At 54.9% G+C, this 15,295-nt stretch overlaps 5 protein-coding genes across 5 annotated transcripts; 3 read left to right on the top strand and 2 right to left on the bottom strand.

The window, feature by feature from the left end:
- Positions 1-890: 890 nt before the first annotated feature.
- Positions 891-2,801, top strand: PG986_007400 (uncharacterized protein; the record flags this gene model as incomplete). Its single annotated transcript, XM_066843622.1, has 2 exons — positions 891-2,445; positions 2,503-2,801. The coding sequence occupies 2 exons, from the start codon at positions 891-893 to the stop codon at positions 2,799-2,801; spliced, it is 1,854 nt and encodes a 617-aa protein (XP_066699734.1).
- Positions 2,802-3,196: 395 nt separating this feature from the next.
- On the top strand, positions 3,197-4,021 carry PG986_007399 (dephospho-CoA kinase; the record flags this gene model as incomplete). The annotated part of the gene is made up of 1 exon (XM_066843621.1): positions 3,197-4,021. One exon carries the CDS (start codon positions 3,197-3,199, stop codon positions 4,019-4,021), a length of 825 nt encoding a protein of 274 aa, XP_066699733.1.
- An 861-nt stretch (positions 4,022-4,882) lies between these two features.
- On the top strand, positions 4,883-8,190 carry PG986_007398 (uncharacterized protein; the record flags this gene model as incomplete). Its single annotated transcript, XM_066843620.1, has 2 exons — positions 4,883-7,681; positions 7,903-8,190. 2 exons carry the CDS (start codon positions 4,883-4,885, stop codon positions 8,188-8,190), a joined length of 3,087 nt encoding a protein of 1,028 aa, XP_066699732.1.
- Positions 8,191-9,097: 907 nt separating this feature from the next.
- On the bottom strand, positions 9,098-10,479 carry PG986_007397 (uncharacterized protein; the record flags this gene model as incomplete). Its single annotated transcript, XM_066843619.1, has 2 exons — positions 9,098-9,412; positions 9,469-10,479. 2 exons carry the CDS (start codon positions 10,477-10,479, stop codon positions 9,098-9,100), a joined length of 1,326 nt encoding a protein of 441 aa, XP_066699731.1.
- Positions 10,480-12,824: 2,345 nt separating this feature from the next.
- PG986_007396 (uncharacterized protein) lies at positions 12,825-13,895 on the bottom strand (the record flags this gene model as incomplete). Its single annotated transcript, XM_066843618.1, has 2 exons — positions 12,825-13,150; positions 13,220-13,895. The coding sequence occupies 2 exons, from the start codon at positions 13,893-13,895 to the stop codon at positions 12,825-12,827; spliced, it is 1,002 nt and encodes a 333-aa protein (XP_066699730.1).
- Positions 13,896-15,295: the final 1,400 nt, after the last annotated feature.

Raw genomic sequence — 15,295 nt, 5'->3', positions numbered from 1 at the left:
CAGGCCGCCTCCATTCTTCTGGCAGCTCTGCCATTCATGCATACACTCTCGACTTTTTTCGGTCCCAAAATGGTATATGTGTTGTGGATTTGGGTAGGTGAGTACCTAGATACGTAGGTAGTCTTTAAGTTATGTTGTGATACATTTTCTGCCTCACTTCAAGGCAGCCAGGGCCTAGAGCATACGTTCTTGCGATGCTTCGGGCAGGATCGATAGAAGTATGAGCGAAGTGCAACTGCCAAGGCCCTGGGTGAATGCCTATGACATTTCGTCCATGTTTGAGAACAAGTTCAAGATTGGTAGAAACAAGCCATATTTGGTAGTTGGTTGGAGGTACGGAGTAAACACGCACTGGACATTGCCTAAGTTCGGGGTGGACGGGGTAAGATGCGGGGGGCCGTGGGCCGTGGCAGCGTGGCTTCCAGGCAGTAGCCGACACTGTTCGTAAGTCATGTAGGTAGATACATAGGTAGGTACTGGTGGCGGGACCTGGTGCATTCTAGCCTGCACTACTGGCTACCTACGGCAGGGTCATGTCGTAGGTCATTCCTCCAGCACCTCCTTCTCCAAAGTTAGGCGACCAAAGTGGCACGCGATAGCGATTCAGTGGAGTCCATGCTGCGTCCGTTATCCCATGACCGACCTACAGACATGTGCATACCGAGCCTACATACCTACATGCATACCTTACATATCCATTTCAACTCATCATTGATCTATCTGTCTTTCGAACTTTCCATTACTCTAAATTACAGTAGCTTCTTCTTTTCCCTTATTTCATTCAGCACTCCTCCCCCAAACTCACACACTACTCCGCTGGTGTTACCTGATGACCTCACAAACAACTCCTAATCGATACGGCACGATACGACACAGCTACACCACCAAGAATGTCGCGACATCAGCGACATTCGACATGCGCCTCTGCCGGCAGGGTCACAGCGCAGCTGCTCCTATCGTTTCTAGCTTTCTCTTCGTCGCCCGCCGCCGCCTCGAGGTTTGACGACCAGGCTCAGGTCGCCCTCTCAAACTCGCCCATCTTATCTCCCTTGATCCCAGAGCCGCCGCAACCGGCCGACCACACATTCACACTACGTCACATCTTCCATCATGGGACCTATCGACATCCCGGCCTCCATCGACGACGAGACATCCCGAATTCCGATGCCGAGGTGTGGCTTGCCGCCGAGGACGATCATGCTGCGGAACATATCGCGTCGCTCAAGGCCAAAAGCAAGCCGCGCAAGATTGAGCGTTTGGTAGATCGGAGACCGCAGGTGGTGGACCCCATCGTCGCCGAATCGCGGCAACGCGGCTATGTCCTAGCCAGTTCACCGTCTGCATGGACTATAGACGACGTGCCCGGCCCTGATGTCACCGACAAGGAGACGGTGATAAACATGGCCCTGGTAGCGGCAAACGCCTACGTCGAGAAGCCCGGCTTGCCCGATTGGGATGAAGTCGGGCACCCTTTCAATAGGAGTGCCGATTTCGGCTGGGAAACGGACGGTCTGCGCGGTCACATCTGGGCCGATGAGTCGAACTCCACTGTCATCATTGGATTGAAGGGCACGTCGCCTGCGGTGTTTGATGGCGAAGGAACAACCACGAATGACAAGATTAACGACAATCTGTTCTTCAGCTGTTGCTGTGCGCAGCAAGGACAGTGGTCATGGCACCAGGTCTGCGACTGTGCCACGGGCACCTATAGTTGTAACAACACGTGCGTCAAAACGGCCCTTCACGAAGAGAGCCGCTACTACCAGGCTGCAAGGGAGCTGTACTCCAACGTTACCGAGATGTACGACAATGCCAACATCTGGGTTGTTGGTCATTCTCTTGGCGGGGCGGTTAGTTCGTTGCTCGGCCTGACCTATGGCTTGCCCGTGGTTACTTTCGAAGCTGTCCCGGAGGCTCTTGCGGCCACCAGGCTTGGACTACCCGCTCCTCCACATGCAGATGCCCGATATCCCCAGACCCGCGAATACACAGGAGCTGCACACTTCGGGCATACGGCCGATCCTATTTATATCGGCACATGCAATGGTGCGACTGCTTCGTGTTCTTTTGCCGGCTACGCGTTGGAAACATCCTGCCACACAGGCATGGAGTGCGTGTATGATACGGTGGCAGATAAGGGTTGGAGGGTTGGTATTGGCACTCACAAAATCCGCAGCGTTATCAACGATGTGCTTCGAAAGTATGACCAGGTACCGGAGTGCAAGTCGACCCCCGAATGCCGAGATTGTGCGAACTGGAAGATGTACGAGAGCAACAGCACTACTGGGACGACTACGTCTACAACCTCGACTACATCTAAAACGCGCACTCGAACCGCGACTTGCAAGACGCCAGGTTGGTGGGGTTGCCTCGACGAGACAACCACCACTGGTACAGCCACGTCGACGTCGACCTCGAGTACGTCGACGTGCAAGACTCCAGGATGTAAGTTTGCTGCTCCAGAATCTGCCTATGTTTTCATGTGACTAACAGTGTAAAAAGGGTTCGGCTGCAAGGATGAGACAACCACGAGCAGTACTCACTCGCCGACAGTGACCACAACTAGCACCACCACAACTTGCAAGACGCCGGGCTGGTTTGGATGCAACGATCCGACGAGCACAAGTACGACACCGTCGCGACCGCACACTGCGACGGTTACATCGGCGACCTGTCAGACTCCAGGCTGGTTCGGATGCAAGGATGAAAAGACTGACGCAACAAACGCGCATCTTATCACTGCGCCGCCTGTCATGCCGACTCCCACAGATAGGAGACAGGACGTGTACGACGAGATATAGCTATTTTAATTTGTTCTTAGACTGCTCGCATAGTTAGGCTTTGGGTTATCAGGGAGTGAAGGATATAAAATATATTTGATATCAGTCACTCTTACGGGCTTCGTTGACGTGACCTAACATTGAAGGGCAAAATACAACATGACTGGCTGATTGATGCCAAGCAATGATGACATGAGCCCCACCCTTTTGAGACTCGGCGATGGTGCCGCAAAGTCACATGGAAGCGGCTCATCTCGGGCAAGATATTGGAAGCATGCCAACGACTTACTTAACAGCGCAATGTGATTGATCCAAATCTGCTGTGGCTGAACCTTTCCGACTGGTCCGTCCATCTCACTACAATACACAAGAAAAGAGGGAACGTCTCGGAACGACGCCCTGACGGTTACGCAGCCATGTTGTTCATTGGTCTGACCGGCTCCATTGCGACCGGCAAGTCCACCGTGTCGTCCATCCTCTCGGCCGCCCCATACTCGCTGCCCATCATCGACGCAGACGTACTGGCGCGCAAGGTCGTCGAGCCCGGCACCAGCGGCTACCATGCCATCGTGAAGCACTTTGGCCCCACCACGCCGGACCTGCTTGAGGCGCCCTCCGAGTCCATGCCGGAGCACGGCGTCGACGGCAAGGGCCGGCCGCTGAACCGCCCCGCGCTGGGCCGCCGCGTCTTCGGCGACGGCGAGGAGCGCAAGCGGGACCGTGGCGTCCTGAACGGCATCGTGCACCCGGCCGTGCGGCGCGAGATGTACAAGGCCATGCTGGGCTGCTACCTGCGGGGCCACTGGGCCGTCGTGCTCGACATCCCGCTGCTGTTCGAGAGCGCCCTCGACCGGCTCTGCGGCGTCGTCGTCGTCGTCGCCGTCCGCGACCCCGAGGTCCAGATGCGCCGCCTCACGGACCGCGACGCCCACCTCACGCCCGACGACGCCCGCAACCGCGTCGCGAGCCAGATGGACGTGCGGCTCAAGGCCCGCCGCTGCGAGGCCCGCGGCGCCGACAGGGGCGTCGTGGTCTGGAACGACGGCTCCCGCGACGAGCTCAAGGCCAACATCAACGCCGCCATGGCGCAGGTCCAGCGAGGCAGCCCCGGCTGGTGGAATGTGCTGCTGCTGCTCTGTCCGCCCCTGGCGGTCGCGGCGGGAGCGTGGAACTTCTGGCGGAATGTGCGGATTAATAAGGCTTGGGCGGAACAAGAGCTGCAGGAGAAGGCGAAGCTATAGTAGGGGGTACCGTAATATAATGGCAGCGGACTGGCTGGCCTTGACGGCATGACAGGCAGGTCAGGTTGTTAATCTCGAGCAAATCGCCAGGCATGGCATTCCAGGTTATCCATATCCAGCTGCAAGTGGTGGTCCAATGTGAGCCAACTGTGTGTCTCCCCAGGCTAGTTTCGATTGTTCCATGTCAACGCTACGTGAGGGAAGGGTGGCATTTCATGGAACCACTGAATTGAATACATCCAAATTGATTGTTCTGCTTCTTCCCGGCTTGTCCATGGGGAACCGATAAAGTATCAATTCTCCTTCGGCCAGTCCGCCACACGCAGCTCCCCCAAATTATTTTGAGCACCCATCCATATCATCACCACTCTGGTTGGCTTGGATGCCAACAACCCAGTTCTCTCCTCTTTCCACCATCTACCAATGCCAACTGTTGACATAGCTGGTAGCATATTTTCTACCTTGCCCCTACCATTCTTCACTCTTTCCTCTGGATTGCCTCCACGGGAAAATTGGTAAGAGCCGCCTCCTTCATCTGCACAAGTGGAAGTCACGACCCACGAACGTGTGACACACCATCCCCAGCAGTCCACATCCGCCTCTTCGTTGTCGTGGTAAATCAGACAGGTCTTCTCATCAAGAAATCCTCAGTCTCCAATGGGAACCCGATCTTCATCCATTGTCGTTTAACCAGCCCTACCCATTTTCGGGTTGTTCCTTCCGCGAGCAACCGTTTTTTAATTCACACTTCGCCAATTATCTGGAGATCTGCACTACTCCCAAACAGTTCGTCCCCGTGGCCATCACCTCGACAACCCACTACTAGACCAACGAAAGTCACCTTGTCCCCCAATTATCGCCATGCGTCCCCGCAGTCGCCCGAACTCGTTCGTCGAGTGGATGGTAGGGCGCAACTGTCTAAGCGAGACTCAACGACGACGTCCACCGCCACCACCAGAGCCTAGGGGACCAAGGAAGGTCGCAACCCTCCACTGGTCTACAGACGATGAGTCCGAGGAGGATACCGTCTCTCTTACGGTGCCTCGTGCTCGCACGCCCAGAAGAACGCGAAACGTTCGATTCGAGGACGGTCTAAGACCGGCCCTCAAGGAGCCAACGGACAAGTTTCCCGAAGAACCTGCTGAAGCCCCCGTGCAGCCACCCGCTGAGTCCCCCGAAGCCGAGACAAACGCCACGACGGAGTCAGAACACGAGGTGGACCCGGACTGTCCCTGCGAACTTTGCGCCGCCTCCCTGGAATCACAGAAACGCAAGAATGCAACAGATATCCATGCAAAGCACAAGGCCGTGAAAGCCGAGAGGGCCAAGAGGGAAGCCGAAGAAAAGGCCAAACGAGGTACTAAGTCAAATAAGAAGAACAACCAGGCCCACAACGATCCGGAAACGAGTGTTGAGCCTGGACCTGAAGCCTCGACATCTGAAGCTCCCTCGGATTCGGATGACAACCGGGGCAAGAAGAAGAAAGGCAAACAAAACCAGGCCCCCAAGAAGAACAAGGGCAAGAAAAATCAGAATAACTCTGAGGAGACGTCGGAAGATGCCGAGGCCAGCACGACTGAGAATGAGACTCCGACCGAGGGGGAACCCGAAGCCGAGTCCGAGAAAGAGGGGAACAAGGCCCAGAATGGAAAAACCAAGAAGCAGAAGAACGCCAAGAAGGATGGCGGGAACGGCAAGGACGTCCAAAAGGGGGGCAAGGCACAGGCTAAGTCCAACAAAAGGGGTGACAAGCAAGGGGCTCAAGCCAAAGACAATGCCGCCGAGGCGCCGCCAGAGCCCGCGCAGGATTCCACTAAGGATACAGCACCTCGGGTTCCGGAGGAAGTCTTCCAGAAGATAAGAAGATCCACGAAGAAGAGGTCCAAGATACCTCCCCATCATCCTCCTCCCGAGCTGCGCAAGCCAAACTTGATGTTGCCGATCCAATCCAAGGTATCGCACGTAGAGCATGTGCTCGAGACCGGCGCCGACCCCGAGCCCAATGCATTCCACGATCCCCAGAACGGCATTTTGCGCCACTACTCTGGAGCTGCGTACGGGAACCCCCACAGCCGGCTCTATCCTCAACGATCGTACAAGGAGAGCCCTCCGGTCGGTACCCCCCATCCTCTCAACAACCCTTGGTACCATGGTTTCCAGTATGATTCGCACGGCAATCGGCTATTTCAGCAAGACCCGGGACCTCGACAGCCGCAGTACGCCCAGCAAGGCCCCATGCCCATGCCTCCTCAGCAACAACCCCCCACGGGTATGGCCCCTCCTCACACCTCGGGACCGAACCAATGGTTCCAAGGCTGGGGCACGGCAGTCGTGGGAGGCGACAAGGCAGGAGCCACTCCTCCCCAGAACGACTCGCCCAGCGTGGGAGCAGTCCAGCGCAAGGAAAAGAAGAAGAACGTTGCTTTCAGTGCCCGAGATGCTAGCTCGGGGTTCGGCGAACCAAGTGCTGGTTCCGGGAGAGCGGCGCCATCGCGCGACGGCGGCGGCGGCAGGAAGACTGCAGGCGCCAAGGACACAAACACCCTGTGGGCCAACTCGAGCAAGAGCCAAGGCACTGGTGGGCGCAAGACGGCCGGTTCCGTACAGAAGGACGCGGACAACAACAGTGTCAACTTTGCAGGCGAGACGGTCGACAGCTTCCTCAACCGCCTGAAGAGTAACTCCAGCAAGCACGACAGCCCTCAGCAGCCCCAGGGTGGTAATGGCGGCGGCGGTAGCGTCCGCAACAACTCTCAAAACGGAAACGGTTATGCAGGATGGAATGGGCAGGACAACGGCTTCCCCGCGGGTCCGCCTGCGGCGACTGGCGCTGGCAGCAATAACGGCGGCTGGGGTGGCAGCAACCAGTGGGGAGGTGGCCAGAATAATAATAACAATAATGCCAATATGAGCGGTGCCCCCCAAGGCTGGAACAACAACATCAGTCCCATCCCGGACAACAACAATATGAACGGTGGTTGGCCCCAAGATTTTAATCGCGGTTCCAATGGTCAGCGAAATTCGGCCGCGGGAAGCAACCAACAACAGCAACCAGGATGGGGATCCATCAGAAGTGGCAGCAAGAAGAACGAGAGCCCCATGCAGTTTGGCAATGGCTCCAACCAATCCAATGGACCGAAGATGTCTCCCGTGCCAGACACTCAACCGGGCCAGGACTGGGGCGGAAACGATGTTAGCCAGGGCTGGGGCAACAACAGTAACAATAACAACCAGGATTGGGCCAACGGCAACGGCAACAATAATAACGCTGGTCAGGACTGGGGCGGTGGCAACAGCAACCAGGGCGTCGGCCAGAACCAGGCCTGGGGTACCGGCAGCAACGACGGCGGAGGTGGCCAGAACCAGGACTGGGGCAACACCAGCAACCGTGGCGGCCCGTCCACAGCCTGGGCCAACGGTGCGGGCACAGGTGACTTTGGGGGTGATGCAAACAACGATGCTGGCTGGGGAACGGGCCTTGATAACGACAACAATGTTATTGGTGGAGGTAACGGAAGCGGCCGCAGGAGCCAGAACAGCCACGGCTCCAAGGGCAGTAAGAAGAGCAAGAACGGGTCTGGAGGCGGTAGCAAGAGATCGTGGAAGCAAGGCGACGACAACGTCGGCCCAGCTAGTCGCCAATCCGGCGACATCCCTGGCGTGAGTTCATTTTCGGCATTTTCTCCTTTTCAATAATTCGGCTGGATAGCCTGTTTCTCTTGAGTACCCCTTTCCCCCTTTTCTTTTCCTTTTACTCTCTCTCTCTCTCTCTCTCTCTACTTTCTATTACTTTTCTCTATTCCTCGCTTTCTCTCTCTTCTCCGAATTAACACATTATCTTGGCCAATCCACTAACGTTAGACAACTCTTGCTCTCGGCAGGCCTGGCCCAGCAGCAATGACCAGCAACAACCATCGCAAAGACAAAGCAGCTCCCCAAACGGTGGTAATGTTATGGACAACAACGAGAACGGTGGCGACGACTTTGGCGACTACGGCGCAACCAATAACAATAACAACATCAACAGCGGAGGCGCGGATTGGCACGACGCCTCCGCGGCCCAGGGCACAACATACTGGGAGGAGGAGGGCAGGGGCACGGAGAACGTGGTTCAGGATTGGACCGGCAACAACGACACGCTCAAGGCGGGCGGTTCGTCTTGGTGGTGACTATCCGCCGCTACGGCGCTTGCCTCTAGGGGTTTGGGAGGATAAATCCAAAAGAAAAGGAGGAAAACAAAAAAGCAAACCCGCTCGGGTTGCTTGGTTGACTCGACTAGGGCGTTCGCTTTAGGTCGGTCGTCAGAGCTCTTGGGGAATGAATGGGTTTGGCGAGCGTGTGTATGAATAGGAAAGGGGGGTGGTGATACATGGTTGGCGCATCTGAGCCTTCGGTTGTGGTTAGGAAAACACCACATCTGATGCTGCCGGGGCAGGATACCCGGGGGATGCAGAGCACATGTTGTGCCATTATGTCGCCACAGGTTTCCGTGAAGTCGGCTGGCTTACAGGTAATTCTAGGGGGCATGGCGAGTAAAATAGCACGAGCCTCGCACTTTGTTTGAGTATAATTCTACTGGTCCGAACGAACACGAATGTATTCCGTAATCAACATACAAGTGAAGAGCGTCCTTCGAGGGTTCAAACTACCTAGGCTTGTCGAGAACGCCATGGAAGATTAGGGACCAGGTCCTGTGTAGAGAGGGGGGGTATCACAACACTATCATCAAGTCACGTAGCAAGTGCGTTAGCCGAACATGGAGTGGCGCGTAGTGAGAATAAAAGCTACACTAAAACAAGACGGACAATCTGAAACCACCGAAACAAGCTTTTGCGTGACACCGTCCCAATACAAAGCCCTTGGCTCGCCTTAACGGTTACCTCAACGATACCGCTAGAGCGTTGGGAACGGCACACTTAAGAGAAAACAACTTAGCAAGAGAGCGGAGAACCAAAGTAAAAAGCAATTCTCGAAAACCAGCAGCAGCAAGTTAGCCACCTTCAAAATTATATCTTGGCAGGAGGCGGCAAAGCTCGTGCAGATCGAGGTAACACGTGCTTGGGGACGCCAGGCCGTCTATTCCTCTTCCGAAGACTCCTCGTCGGCCTCGTCAAGCCACTTGAGGAAGGGCACGGCAGCGCGACGGATCTCTCGGGAAGTAGCAAGGTCACAGTGCTTCTTGCTGGCCTTGCTGCCCCACTTGCGGATGAAATCCTCAGAGAACAGGTCCTTGTCGTACAGCTGATACAAGATCTTGTTGGAGATGACGTCGGCGGTCAGCAGCTTGGGGTGGTCCTTGCCGGTGGTAGCAAGGAGGCGCTCAATGCCACCAAGCAGGGCCTTCTCGTGGCGCTCGGAGATCTTGTTTGCATCCTCCGGGTCCTTCACAAGCTGTCATGCTATGTTAGCAAAGTGCAGGTATAACGTTTATAGGTTCATGGACTTACCAGCTTGAAGATGCCAGCGCGCTTGGGGATTTGAGCAACGATGTTCTCGTTGAACAGAGTCTGGGCAAGAACCATGACGGTTCGGTGCTTGGTCTCAATGCCCAGCTCCTTAGCTTTCTTGTAGACTTCAATGTCATCAACCTTGTCAATGCCTTTGGCCTTGGCCTGCTCCAGGACCCAGTTGCCAAGTTCGTCGTAAGCAGTGTTGCCACCACCCTCGGCTTCTTCTTCTTCATCCAAGACAAGCTTCTCGCGGAACTCGCTGGGCAGCTGATTCTGGCGAGCCTTGACGGCCTGCTCAGACATGTCAACAGCCCAATCATCGTCTTTGATCTCTTTGGGCGCATCAATGACCTGAGCATCGGCCGTGATTCTGCGAGTGAACTCGTCGTCGCTACCGGCATCAATCTCCTCGTCGCCAAGCTCGTTGGAGCCGTTCTCCGAGTTATCATCGCCACCACTTCCACTGCCGTTGTCCTTGCTGCCATTGCCGTTCTGCAAGCCCTGCTGCTTGGCACGTCGAGCAGCCTGACGTTCGGCCTTGGTCTTCTTCTCCTTCTTACCCTTCTTGGGCTGGGTCTTCAGGATGAAGTTGATCAGGTTGGAGTGGGGAAGAGGTCGGCTGCGGGCACCGCAAGCCTTGCAGTCCTTGCGGACAACGTCGTCCTTGATGGTGATATCGGTCTCGGGGTTGCCGCAATCATCGCAGAGGACGTACTTCTCAATGAAGGTGAAGAGGGACTTCTGCAGGACCTCGGCGTCATGAGAGCCGTTGATAATCCAGCGATCATCCGGGGGGTCGATGTTGGTTTGGGCACCAAGATCGAGGCCAAACCACTTGATGACGTAAGAGCCAGGGCGGGCAAGAGACTGAGCAACGCTGCTTAGGTTGACGACAACGGTCTTGATGCCGTTACCTTTGCCTTCAACCTTGACCTGGATGCGCTGCATCTTGTAACGATAGAACTTATCGTCCCCCTTCTTGGGGTTGATGGCCAAAAGCTCAACCATGGTGGCGGTGGTATTCTGAGAAGCGGCTGCGAGAAGCGGAGGGCTTGTTGGTGCTGGGGTCGAGTCTAGGTTGACTCAACGGGCGGTGGAGGACTGAGAACGTATTGGCGATGCGTAGACAGACTTGCGGTAGTATCCCGAGACTTAACTAGTCATCTGCGGACGGATACTGCGGTTGTATGGTGGGCGCGGAGCGGATGGGACAAGCCAGGCTGTCAGTAGAAGAAGCGGATATTCTTAGCGAACATAGGGGAGACTGGAAGGATTGCCGTTGTTCGTGGCGTTGGCAGGCATGAACTCGAATGATGATCAGGACTGTGGGATTCAACCGAAGGAGCTGATGTGAGGGCTACAAGGCTTTCGCGGTATGCGAAACGACTGCAGCTGAAGAGGGGGATGGTGTCTAAACACAGCGGTCTTTTCGTGCTGATACATAAACAGCAATGTATGCGGAAAACCCTTGTTATGTGGGGGTTCGATGGGATGTCGAGAGTGAGGATGGATCAACGGCCTTCGTTGCACGTCGACACGCTTTTTGGCAGAGTTATCGAGAGGGCTGCGACGAAGCAGTGATTCCCAGGACGGGATCGGAGGTGGGTTGCTGGTTGCCGCGAGGGGGAGGGGCTTTTGCCACGACGGATTCTAGAGTAATTCTTGTATGCGAATTGACTCTGCTGAACAGAGCGATGAGAGTGTTTGTATTTGAGGGGGGAGGAGGGGAGGTGCTTTTCTGGTTCTCGCTTGACGTTTGGGTTGACCCAGGTGTCTTGTGTGAAGAAGAGAAGGGGGAAAAAAAGGCAAGGCCGGAGGTTTGGGGGGATTGAAGTCGAGAAGTTGGGGAGTGGTAAAAGTAAGAATTGATGGTGGAAGGATGAAAAAGATGGAACTGACTGAAGAGAAAAAGCCGGAGGCTCCATTTCTAATGGCAAAGGTTTTTGAGGGGAGGGGGGTTCTATGGGTTATTCCCGGGCGGCCCATGACTGCCTGGGCAAGCCTGGGGCATGATGGCCTGAGAGTCGGCGACTGCAGGTGGAGTCTGGGCAGTGGGCAGTGGGCAGAGGACCTCCTAACCTACCTAAAGTACCTAACCTACAGCGGGCTGCTGCTGCTGCTGGCTGAGGGCGAAGGGCATGGGCATGGGCGACTCGGGGCCTGGCATTGGCTAGAACCAGTGCAAAGGAAAGAAGAGTCTGTTACACCCATGCCGCCCCGCTTCCCTCTATTATTAGGTCCTGTCAAGAGTCCAGTCCCTATAATTTATAGCAAGCATTATTTCTATGTACCCTACGTCCAGGTTAGGAGGTAGGTATGTATGTATGTATGTATGAATTGGGAATCCTCAGAAGATATGCATCGTGTTCTCGCAATTCCAGGACTAATCCATTGAAGGTGATAAGTACTTAGGTTAAGTATGTTGGTCGCACCCTAGGTAGCTACCGAGAGACAAACATGCACACGTACACACACACACACACCTCAAGCCACCATAGGCAGTATGTAGTAGGCAGTAGGCAGTTGCCCGTGTCGTGTCGTGTCATCCATAACACGCTTCCGTTTGTTCGGCTTTGTCGGCCTTCCGGTCTTGTGTCATGGAATCTACATGTGCTTTGGCGCTCCATTAATCAGGATCCCCAAAGGGAAAATTGAGACGCTTTCGATAAGTCGACTTCGACCTCGGTACGGTCCTCCTTTGTCTGCCTACCTCCATTCACATATGTCCTTCGCCTTCGTATGCAAGACTAGCTAAAGCCGGTCCATGTTGAAACATGCCAAACGACATGCAACACCTAACCTTGGGCCTACCTATGCCTTGCATCAATACCACTTGAGCATAGGCAACAGTTCCGTGACAGCTGTCGTTTTCGCTCTCTTGCGCCACTGCCTTCCAGCAAGATACTCAGTCAATCACAATAGTCTCCATCTAGCCACAGGACAGTGATGGGTGGGAAACAGTCTAGCTCGCACTCCATTATGCCATGCCTACCAAGTAGCAATGTCTTCCCTGTGCATTGGCACTTAGGTGAGAGGGTAAAAACCGCCCATTAATTGGATCCTACTACACTGATATCCACCAAACGCCATGTCCGAATCAGGAACCGCATCACCCTCGATCCGCATTTATCCAGCCAGGGCAAATGCTCCATCTTGTCCACGCCCATTATCTCGAGTCTTCTTCCCCGACCAGTAAACGACCACCTTAGTAAAGATCGCCGACAAATGCGATGCAATGAACCACCGGAAATCGAGACGCCACAGGGCCGATCAGTCTGTGCAAGAGGGTATAAAGAATGCCGGTCAAACCAAATGGTGAAAGAAAGAAAACCAGAACGCCAGCCCTAGATCCATCATGAAGATGAAGGCTCCTCCTTGGATTGAGGGAGCTTCAGACCTGCATTCTGAGCAAGCTGTTTCCACACGTTCATTTCCCGGTAGATTCTGTCGCATTCTTGCTTAAGCTTATCATTTGATGCGCTCAGCTCCGAGATGGCTTGTTCGGTGAGGAGCTTCTCAATCGTCCATCTCTCGAGATTGTGTGCCTCATTCTCCTTTAGCTGCGTTATAAAGGAAACAGCACGCGCAAGAATGGAGCCCTTGTTCTTCTCGCAACCAGGCACAATCTTCGCCAGCTCATTGATGCCCTCGTTGATGGTTTCTCTTCTCCGCCGTTCCACTGCGTAAAGATATTAGCCATAGAGCCGAGTGGGGGTAGAAACAGGTGATAGTGCTAATCTATACGAACCTTCTTTGTGGTTATCCTTGCGTAGCTTGTGCCACTCTTCTGATCCAACGGCCGGCTTGGGTCCTGATTGTGACATAAAATCGGCATTGGGAGTAGGTCTCATGCCATTTTGGTTCACCCCACCGGAAGTATCAGGGAGTCCATCCGCAGTATGCATCATTTCGGCACTGCCGTACGGATGGTGATGATGTTCTGTATCATTTGCTGTTTGGGCAGCGAAAGTTTGTTCGGTGGTGGGCGGGATGTGTATGGTTGGGTACATTGATCCTAGAGCAGCTGCGGCTGTGCTTGATGCATTGGCAGCATCGTCGGGCTCATTATGGTGATCAGCAGCAGCTTGTTGTAGAGCAGTGAAGTCAGCAACGCTGACATTAGCGGCAGCGGCAGCCTGTGCAGCTTCTACGGCACTCTCGACATACGAAGCTGCATTGTCGGGCTCTGCATGGTCAGACAGAGGTGCCGCTGGTGCACTACGTTTCGAACGCCGTGAATCGGGCGAGGACGACTCCTCATGGAGCCCCCGTTTCCGCTTTTGGCTGGGACTTGAGGGAGCCGACGGGCTCAGGTCCGCTTGCTCATGCGCAACAGCTTCGGCCATGGCGGTCAGATACGCTCGATCTGGTGGGCCCTTCAGCTGCTCCAGGGCCGCCTCGGTTGAAGTATATGCCGACTCCATAGTCGCTTAGCACGCGATGATGGATCAACAAACGATGGCACCTACTGTAGGCCTATACTGTATTCCAAGGCCCTCCGTGGCCTACAGGATCCAAGGGCTTAGACTGTGGCCTGTTAGCACTGTGGCCCAAGCTACATGTATACGCGATATGGTAAGCCATCATAGTAAATCATCACTGCCAACTTGCACATAGGGGATGGGAGCGAGCAATTCTCCCGACACTCGAATGCCATGGCCATAGCCAGCCGAGGAAACTGCTGCTATCGGCAAGTTGGGGAGGGAGAAAGAGAAAAGTGCTTGCATAAGGGGCAATGGTGGTGATATGCGATGGAGTTTGGTAGCATGTAGCAACTTCACACAAGCATGGCTGCAATCTAGCAGTTACTATGCGCTTGTTCCCAGCATGTTCGAATGAGGTTTGAAATACAAGTTCAACCATGAATGCACTGCCAATGTGGCATGAACGCAAGGCTTTGCCATGCTCGGCACCACATCTGCCTTGGCCTTTTGGCTTACACAGGGTGAGCGTGGGCGCGGGCGCGGGCGTGGGTGCGGGCGCGTCGGGTCATATGTTGCAAACGCGCAGGCAGTCCTAGCAAATGAAAGCGCCGGGCAGGGCAGCATGTGAAGAATTTTGCCGGGTCCCCAGAAGCAGACTGTTGGCCGGAATGCTTTGGGTGCATGTTCCGAGCGGAAAAGCAGATGGCAGCGATGAAGAGGAGATGGCATTTGGCGACGGAGACGATGGAAAAGGGCACTCACCTCGCTTTCGCTTGGGGCCAGCCAACTGGCTAAGGGGATGGATCAAGTCAGATGATCAGAAAACACGTGAGCTCCGAGTTGTGTAAATGCGGCGATATCGTGGAGCTGGAGGGGCCCAACAACGGTAGAAATGCAAGATCGAATTACAAAAAAGAAGATGGAAACGACGGGTGCTCGCCCGGGGACGGCGGGTTTGTAGAAATATCGATTGCACCTCTTCCCGGGCTCGATGGACTTGGACTCGGTAACAAGCTGGTGAGAAGCGATAGTTGGGGAGGAACGATCACGAGGCAGTGGCACCGTCGTTCCCCAGTTGATCACTCCCCTGAAGTTCCCTGAGGCAGATGGTGTGAGTCTGGCCAATCAAACCCTGCGGCTAGTGGCACGCCACACCCCCCTCCCTCGGAACAAAGACCGGTCCGGCTCCCATCAGAAACAGACTCCGACCAGTCAATTCCAGTTGAGTCCTTTTTTGAGGATCACGCACGTCTTCTTCACACTGTAACCACCGCTGCAACCCTCCTTCGACTTGACAGCCTTGCGAATCATGGACGCGTGCATGCCTGCTACCTACAGGCGACGGCCCATTTTATCTAAAGCCATGCAGCCTCCCGTTCCAGTCAAGTGACTTCAAGTGA

The sequence above is a fragment of the Apiospora aurea genome (genome assembly GCF_038362705.1).
Source record: "Apiospora aurea strain CBS 24483 chromosome Unknown utg000005l_segment0_segment0, whole genome shotgun sequence".
Classification (NCBI taxonomy): Eukaryota; Fungi; Ascomycota; class Sordariomycetes; order Amphisphaeriales; family Apiosporaceae; genus Apiospora; species Apiospora aurea.
This window is presented reverse-complemented; position numbering and strand designations above follow the sequence as displayed.